Below are 9,665 nucleotides of genomic sequence, written 5' to 3' on the forward strand. Positions count from 1 at the left end.
TAATAATAATAATAATAATAATAATAATAATAATAATAATAATAATAATAATAATAATAATAATAATAATAATAATAATAATAATAATAATAATAATAATAATAATAATAATAATAATAATAATAATTCAAGGAGAACCAAGTTTCTACATATCTACATCTTGTGTGGAGTTTCTAGGCCACGCTAAAAAACGCAATTTGGCACATTTCACAATACCTTTGCAACCAACTGTAAACCCATAGTCGAAAAGTAACACGTACTCCGTTTACTCAAGACTCCACTCCTGACTGTCAAAAGGAAGATACTTAAGGCAAAAACCAATTCTAGCCCGAATATTTATATATACTTCCTGTTAGGATCAAGAGCATCCAAACCCTCCATGGTTTTCTCATACCTTAAATGTAGTATGGTTAGCCAGAGTATTCTGCCCGATATGGTCGCAGGAAAGCAAGCTTACATCGTAAATACGATCCCACCACTAAGAATTAGTCTTGCAAGTCGGGGTACGGCGCCAGACCAGAAAGTAAAAATTCCTTCATCTCTCAATATCTTCGCAGCGCATTCAAAACTGTTATTATAACTGTTTCTTGCTTCAATAGATTGCATTCTGCAGAAGATCAGTTCTTCGACTGCGGTCGAATTGGTCATGCGGGAGATATACTTACCTCGTCTTCACAGTATCCAGTGGCTGTGTCACATAACTTGAGAGTATCATCAGTATTGTAGAGCTGTATAAGAACAATTCAAGCACATACACTGTAACCAGTCCAGCCATCCCCCCAATAGCGAATGTACTCAAGGTACCAAGCTTCTCACCAGGGGCAACATATCCTTGGGCAAATTGGCGGAGTGTTGTATAGCTACCAAATCTCGTAGCTGAGTTTGCGGCTTGTCGAGCGGTCGTTGGGACAAATCCTTGGAAAAAGCCACGAATTCCCCGCTCGCGAAAAATAAGGGTGGTCCCATGAACGAAGCCTCGCATTCGAGGGTTTCCAGATTTACGATCATCTATTCTAGGAGTTATTGGTATCAGTGAAAAGAGAGAAAGAAGTAGGCTTTAAGGAGCAGAGACAGCTGAGTTTTGATACTCTCGAAAGGAGTTACTGCGAGAAGTGACTCAGTGAATCCGGCCCCAAAGCCCGCAACAACTGTTCGAGGCCCCGATATCTTGCCCTCATTATCTTGAAGGAAGGATTTGAATGTGTCGAAGGCCACGAAACCTATTTTTGCAGCAGTATGAGCTGATAATCTCCTCAAGCACTGATAAACATACGAATTCCTGCCTTGAGCGAATTCCCCAGTATTAAAGTTGTACATCCTGCATACCACGCCTTACCGAACGGCGGCCAAGGCAGTTTCTTTCCATCCGGAAGTCGATGGTTCAACTGGGTTCTTGTTTTTGCAACTGCGGCGGTTAGTTAGGTTTCTCCGAGTCACTTATTGGGCTTACACTCCGCTGGGTATGTAATTGCTAAAGACTAGAATATCAGCAATAGTGTGGGTAAACTAATTTGGACAGCGCATTAATTACAAATTTCGACTGCTCCGGCTGTGGATCCGGCAATGATGGATCGTAGATTGCTGGGCTTTATAACGTAGATTAGTCTTTGCAAGCTAGAGAGATTTTTATCTTGTCCTTATCTGAACCTTAGGCTTCTGGTCGCTGTCCGAACTCGCCATGATGCAAAGCGGAAAAATGAGTCAAGTTACTTCAGTCTTGGAAATTGGATTTTTAAGATCTGGGGGGCCCTAGTATGGACCAGCGCATACTTGAGGTTTACCTCATCCCCTCAGACGGGTGCTGTTAAGGTTCTTTAGCGCGAATTTGGTGTTTTGAGCTAATCCATTTGGGTAATTTGGCCAGAACCTGACCAGCACAGTGTCTGACTCAGTTTTCAGCTTGTTTGCAGGAAGTTGAAAGTCATCATATAATATGAGAGTAGTAAAAGTAATGATTTAACTTTTAAGTTGTAATTGTTGATTCATCACTTAAAGACTTCATGTTAAAATGAAGCACAGAAGTAAATGACTAAAGAGCTGTTAAATAAATATGTTTCTAACAGATTTAAATAAATATTTATGAAGTTGTGTATTAAGTGCTATTTGTGTCTTATAGAAAGTTGTAAGTTCAACATATTTTGAAATCAGTTACAGTATCAGAATTTTGATGAAATAATACATTAAAAAATTGAAACAGCAATTTTTACTTACATTTTTGAAAATTCTTATTTTTATAGTGAACCTCTATAGAATATGCTATAGAAAACTATAGTATATAAAGCAATATTTTGTATATAAATTTAATCATAAAAGTGCAATATTCTCACAAACTGTAACAGCTTGAAGTATGTTTAGTTCATTATACTAATGAGAATATTTCACAAAGATGATACAGACAGTAAAAAAAAAAAAATTTTATAAAACTTTTACAAAAGATAAAACTTACAGAGAGAGTCTTAGATCTCAGCTATTATCTACAATTGTTGTTAAATTAGTTTATATCCTATTATGATAGTCTGAAATATCAAATAATTATTTAGTCATCTAGATAGGCAACTGTAAAGTGTTATGGAAATAAAAATATATCATACATGCTCGTGATATTGATAGCAAAGCCCATTTACTCACATTTCTTCTGCTAGGCACTCAACTAAACCTTTTGAAGCTAAAATTTGAACCCATTTATAAACTGCGGGCCCATAGTCATGTCTTCTTTTTCTTGCATACCCCTGATCTGCATCACGGGTTTGCTGCTCTTCCTTAATTGATAATCGTATTTCCCTTTGCACATCAAGAAGCACCTTCCGAAAATCCAATAGGATATCCTTTGACGCAGACTTATAACTGTCGATGTCATCTTCACTTACTCTCGCCCCATCTAAAATGTGTGCCGTTAGATTGAATGAAGAATCCGGGCCCGTCACAGTGGCACCATCACAAGGCTCAATGTTGTGAATGGAATGGCGGTCGCGTAGTTGGTCCTCAACTGCAGCCAAGCTCTTCACGTTCACAGCTAATTGGTGGACCAGGCCGAATATGGGGTCTCGAGCCAGACTTAGAATGGAAAACTCGATTTGATCCTCTTCATACTCAGCCATTCTCGATTGAATCTCAGGTTTTGCAAGATCTAGCCAGTCACCACCGACATATTTGCCTAACGAGGCAGGAGTTAAATAAAGCTACTAGGTCGGATCAGTTTGCACTTGCCTAGACTTTGGGGTTGGCGTTCAAGTCCGTCGAATTTCCAAACTATACCATTTACTGGAACAAACGCAATAAAATGGAACCCTGCAGCCGATTCGTCATATATTTGGTTTCGTTTTCCAATCCTAGACTTTTTGGATGTTGTATCGTTTTTTAATTGAAGGTCGATGCTGAGTATATCCATACCTCTGTGCCATGTTAGCAACGGGTTAGCATGTAGCATAGATCTACATCAGAACATGCTACCTCGCAAATGAATTATGAGTTTCTTTGATAAATTCAAAATTACTGATTGCGTCGCCTCGTAATGCCGGTGTAAAACCCATAGTAAAATCCTTGAATGCACGGAGATGTTCTCCAAGGTCAACCTCAGTCACATTGTTAACAATGTTGAGAAGTGCAACACTAGCACAAGCATAATTCACCGTCTCAAAAAATTTGTAAATCAGCATTTGTAGATTCTCATGCAACAATTAAAAAGTGTGGAATTACCTGATTTGCAAACCAAAGTGTATTGGGGCAGCTTTGTTCCTGTTTTATTGGATCGTCTTCTCGCCATTGAAATAGAAATATGAGTCCATACATAGGTTTGCTCAGTCAAGAGTTAGTAGGCATGGGAAGAGAAGTAGAGGGTCGCATTGCGAAACAAATACATGTCTTTCACAATGTTGGATCTGACATACTTTAAGGATTGTAACATTTCATCATCAAGGGACACAACTTCCTGCACCTTAACACCATTGACGCCGAATTCTTCGAGCATAACATTAAAGAGTGCCTATTTGAAATTAGTAAATAAATGAAAATATGACATGACATTCACAAACAGGCTCTGATTCAATTTCACAAAAGCCTTTCCAAGAGGCTTTATCAACTTTCATGAGCTCTGTATGTTGGGTCAGAAATCCATCGGGATTTAGACGTCGACGTTTTGGCCGTCCTGCCATGAGGGTGAATATCCTGAAGATATAAGAAAGGCGAAACAATCATGGGAAAAGCAACTAAAAAATAAATCACATAAGGGCAAATTTCAATTCGTAAATATTAATGGTCGGGTGAAATCAGATGCTTCGTGGTGGACGACTTACGTTACAGAATACAGAGTACGGAGTACTTGCGTCATTATGTCATGTCAGGCTAAGTCGAATTCTAGGGTCCCCAGGTGCCCAGGCGTGTGGTCACCAGGCGTCTTAACTGGTAATTACTGGTTCCAAACACAGATGTTACCAGTGCACAATTGATATGATGTGGGTTGAACTGTTCTCAGATGTTGTGAAGTGACTCAACAGATCTTGACCTTATATAATCAGATTAAGTTATCAGATATTACTAGAAGTATCAAAAGATCTTGAAAGAACTCAGAATGTAGTAACTGTAACAAAACAGTCACTTATAAAGATGCTTAGTATAATGTTGTAGAATGATAAATGACTGTACTTTTCTACTATCTGATTACTACTAATAAGAGAGAACTTAATGAAAGATTTCATTAAGTTCACATAATTTAATTTATGTAAAGAACATAATACATGAAGTTCATCTCACTTTATTTATGTAAAAGAACACATTGTGTACACTATTTCTAATATAGTCTAGCTTAATTTTGTGTGTGCATTCTCTTTCTCTCTTCACACTAATAATATTTCTCACTTTACTCACTTTCACTCTCTTTTTCTTTTTTACAACTGCAACATCATAAAGATAAGCAGATTCTCTCATATTAAACTGCATGCTTTTTTAAGCTTTGAAATGTGCTCAATTTAAGCTTGAAAGCAATTTTACTACAGTCTATCACTATGCACATAAAATTGAGTTCTTTATGAAGAGATGAACAGAAATCTCAGCTTTAGTTCAAGATTAAGTTTTGAATCTTACTTCTTATTTAACTCTTTATGTAGAAACTAGTATGGGGTCACCACCAAAAGTTTTAGTCTCTTCATAAAATACAGAGCTGTAAATAAATTACAACAGATTACCACTATGTAACAGATTACACTCTGTCAAATCAATTAATCAACTAAGTCAATAAGTTTTTGTATGAAGTATGCACTTCTTCATCTCTCTCCATTCTAAAATCATCATATTAAATTGAAAATTCTATGGCTCTTCAATCTTCACTACTTCTATTAAATCAAGTTCATTAAACTGAAATAGATCTTCACTTAAATTATGTTCAAAATCATGATATATGCTTGAATCAGAATTGCTTGCTTCATCATCAAAATCAATGCAACAGAATAGTTGATCTTTGCAAACTCTTCTTTTAGTTTAATTTAAATTCTTGTCAGTATGATCTTCTCTATACTCATTTCCCCTCTCTGAATCTAGTATGCACTGAATATGATGAGATATGCACTCAATTCATCATTGAATTCACTTTTGTGACATGTCATTTCAGATCTGAATTCATTTTTATTTCATAGCAGTATGTGATTCAGAAGCTTCATGAGCTGTTGTACATCTTTTTATATAATTTCAGACTGACTCAATTATATTAAGATCTGATGAATTTTCTGGTCAAAGCATTCATTAAACATCTGCTGTATTGAAAATATTTTGTTGAAAAAAATGTGCATGACATGAAGTATTATTCTTCTGTACTAGAGTATTGAAATAATTCTGCATGCATTTAGATGCAAATGAAATCAACTTTGGCTTCAAAATCAACTAAAGAGATCAGTGAAATAGAATAATAAATATATATGAAGATTTACTAATCTTTTAATATCTATATCAGTCAATCTCTTTTTTACTGTTCTATACAAGCTTGTCATTTCTTACTGTGAATCTTCATTAAGACTTATATTCACTCTTGCTTTGAAGATCTAATCACTTCATTTCACAGTTAAGTTTCCATTCAGTTTTGCAAGCAGACTCACAGTCAGCATTCAATTGATCTAACTCATGCTGAGCCTCTAATTTCTCTGCTATAGTCTCAGACTTTGAAAAATGATATGGACTCTTCTTCTCATACAAAAAACAACTTCAGAACATGAATTCAAAGTAGTCTTTTCAGCAGTTTTAAATACAGATTTTGTTTAATTTCTCTGACACTCTTCTTCATATTTGTACATTTTTTCTTCACTGACTCATAATAATAGAGATCTCATCACTTCAAAAAATATTTTTTCAATTTTCTATTATTCAGTTCATATATTTTTGACAGAACTTCATTCATATCTGCTTAACTTTAATGAAAAGATCAGACTTGTAAGTAGATTTGAGATTTTGAAATTCATGTTTTTTAAGAATTTAATGAACTGTATGAGAACTAAGCTTATGATTGTATGTTAACATCTCAGTTGAGCTTTTCTGATCTGATTAATCTCTTCTTATATTCTCTATAATCTGCTGTTTCATCTCTTCAGAGATCTCTTTTTGATGACCAGAGTACTTTTTATGCTCAACATACTCTGAAAGTATACAGAAGTTGACTTCATAATTAAATTTTTATTCATGAGCTTGTTGCTTGATCTTCTTCAGAGTAGAAACAGAAATTTGGATGATTTGGGAAATCTCAGTAGAAGTATAGTCAACAGAGAGAAGAGTAAGAGCTTGAATCTTTACTGAAAGAGAATGAAATTCAGTAACAGACATGATTAACTTTAAGAAGTAATTAAATAGAGCTTCTACTAGTCATATAAAAGCTTGTTCAAAAGCTTGTACTTCATGTATGAAGAATATGAAGCATGTGAAGTAGAGATTAAGCTCTTCATACAAAATCATTTTTAAAACTTGAATGAAAATCAAAAGAGAGCTCTTTTTCAGCTTGATTACATTAGTGTATAGTAATTATGTTGTATGCATTTGAAAATATTACAGCCACTAAGCCCCTGAGAACTAAAACTTTTGGCAGCAATATCTGTAACTCATGAATTATTTTCAGTTTGATGAAATGATTAAAAGAGTCTACTTCATAAGTTTGAAAGACTTCTGAATTCAGCTTTAAGAAAGATTCTAGAAGCTTTCAGAACTTTTTCAATCTATGCTATGAAAATTGAAGCTGCTATTTCTCCACCCAAAGTGAGATTTGATAAGGTGTGATGCACAGCACTTAATATGGAACACCATCAATTCTAAATGAAATTTACTGAAAATATAGTCATTGGAAAGCTCTTGTTTCACTTAGTTATTTTGTCCATTTTTGTCTGGCAATTCACTGTGGTGGGTGGGAAATCTCACACCAAAGACTGAGTTGCCAGTTTTGGCTACTCAGACACTTTGTCTGATCATCACAACACAATCATCTCCACTACAGTTCTGAAATGCTGGAAATTGATTGCATTTGTGTCAAAGAATCTATATCTAAGAGGAAAATACTTGCATTCTCAAACTGATTAAGAATTTACTCAGTTTTGGTGGCTCTCCATCAGTCTTCCACAGTGAAAAGTTTCATGTTTCTGGCTTACTAAGTCTTAACCAGTAACACCAAAACTGATTATTATTATTATTATTATTCATTATAGTCTTGTGCAGTCTGAGACTATGAAGACTACCTGCAAGCTGTCTTGCAGCATTTAACTAAGTTACAAAAACAATGATCAGAGACATGATCAAGACAAATTAACAAATGAAAAACATACAAAAGTGTCAGAGCAGTGATTTATGTCTTTTCTTCACGGAAATTTGAAAACAAATAATGAGATTGTAAGTGAGATCTTTAAAGATACTCAGTCTGTTTCATTTAGAAGTCATCTTCTGATGACTATTTCAGTTTGTTTGAGAAACTTTCACATTCACTTCAAACTCAATTCAGTGTTAAATAGAAACTCAAGTGACAGTTGTGGAATTTTAAACTCTTTCAAACACTGTTGTCTGTCATTTTTTAGATTTAAGCAATTCATGAGCAAATGTTTTGATGTTTCTTTGCAGTCACAGTGTCTGCAGATTTCCCTATCATGATTTGATAGTCTTATTAAGTAAGAACCAAAGTAACCATGACCCAATTTCAACTGAATAATTGTTGACCAAATCTGTTTGGGGAATGAAAGTGAACAAGCTTTTCACTTTGATTTTGAATTGAATTGAGAGTAGTGATTTACATCACTTCCATTTTCAAAGATGTGTTTCAGCCATTCAAGCATTGCCATTTCTTTAATTTGTCTTTTAATGTAAGCAAAAGAAACATACTTTTCAGCACAATCTTGTCTCAATTCAGTTGCTTTCTTTGCAGCAATATCAGCTTCTTCATTGCCAAAGATGCCCATGTGAGCTGGAACCCAGTGAAGATGACACCAAAACTGAATTGGAGTCTGAACTTACATAATTATTTCACCAAACTCTATTATACCCCATCAAAGTGGTACAACTGCAGAACACAGTCAAAATTCCAGCAGAACATAGAAACTTCATCACAACTCAGTCAAAACAAGATCTTTTTAAATTCAGTTGAATATCTTCAATTCTCTGATTAATTTTCTACCTTTCTGATATTCTATTGATTTTCCCCAGCTCTGATATCCACCTCTGAAAAGTCAAACCAATTGTCAGTTGAGATCACCAACAGCAAATTCAATTGCAACTCAGTCAAAACAAGATCTTTTCAAAATTGGTTTGATATCTCAGATTCTCTGATCAATTCTCTATCTCTCTGATTTTCTATCAATTTCCTCCAGTCCTGATTTTCACTTTCAAAAAGTCAAAACCATTTGCCAGTTGGGGTCAGCAAAGATAAATTCAATCACAACTTAAACAAAACAACTCTTCTCTCTTTCTTATTTGTTTCAGAGGCATAGACTCTCTCAGTCACTGATCTCTGCATTCATCAGCTAGTGATGGTTAAAATTGCTCTTTTATAGTTAGAATAATCATACTAGACTCATATAAATATATATTGAGCACTTGATATGGAACACCATCAATTCTAAGTCAAATTTAATGAAAATATATTCATTGAAAAGCTCTTGTTTCATTTAGTTATTCTCTCCATTTTCACCTGGCAATTTTCTGTGGTGGGTGGGAAATCTCACACCAAAGACTGGGTCACCAGTTTTGGCTACTCAGACACTTTATCTGATCATCACAACACAACCACCTTCACTACAGCTCTGAAACATTGGAAATTGATTTCTTTTGTGTTAAAGAATCTATACCCAAGAGGAAAATACTTGCATTCTCAAACTGATTAAGAATTCACTCAGTTTTGGTGACTCTCCATCAGTCTTTCACAGTGAAAACTTTTTGTGTTCCTGGCTTACTAAGCCTTAACCAGCAACATTATCAGATGACACAGGAGCATGTGATGATCATGTGACTGAGCATCTATAATATTGTGTCTGGTCTTGCTTCTAACAAATGAGACATGAATACTTATAGATGAACATGCTATAATCAAGACTACAGAAAAAACATATGAAAAACCCCTAGCAAATCTCCACCAGCCCAATAGACAAAGATAATGAAATCAGTATTATGGTCAAGAAGAGAAGATGGCAAATCTATGATTCTTTAGTTTCTTCATC

At 34.9% G+C, this 9,665-nt stretch overlaps 2 protein-coding genes across 2 annotated transcripts; both read right to left on the reverse strand.

Moving 5' to 3' along the window:
- Positions 1 to 346: 346 nt before the first annotated feature.
- LOZ57_006899 (uncharacterized protein) lies at positions 347 to 1,680 on the reverse strand (the record flags this gene model as incomplete). The annotated part of the gene is made up of 9 exons (XM_049255914.1): positions 347 to 394; positions 458 to 607; positions 666 to 701; positions 756 to 1,008; positions 1,089 to 1,220; positions 1,274 to 1,405; positions 1,451 to 1,471; positions 1,532 to 1,586; positions 1,648 to 1,680. Coding segments are annotated over 9 exons (860 nt in total), but the record flags the coding sequence as incomplete, so codon positions are not given.
- A 944-nt stretch (positions 1,681 to 2,624) lies between these two features.
- On the reverse strand, positions 2,625 to 4,151 carry LOZ57_006900 (uncharacterized protein; the record flags this gene model as incomplete). Its single annotated transcript, XM_049255915.1, has 6 exons — positions 2,625 to 3,154; positions 3,256 to 3,392; positions 3,451 to 3,632; positions 3,697 to 3,796; positions 3,888 to 3,982; positions 4,032 to 4,151. 6 exons carry the CDS (start codon positions 4,149 to 4,151, stop codon positions 2,625 to 2,627), a joined length of 1,164 nt encoding a protein of 387 aa, XP_049105111.1.
- Positions 4,152 to 9,665: the final 5,514 nt, after the last annotated feature.

This window comes from Ophidiomyces ophidiicola (genome assembly GCF_022830035.1).
Source record: "Ophidiomyces ophidiicola strain CBS 122913 chromosome Unknown scaffold_77, whole genome shotgun sequence".
NCBI lineage: Eukaryota > Fungi > Ascomycota > Eurotiomycetes > Onygenales > Onygenaceae > Ophidiomyces > Ophidiomyces ophidiicola.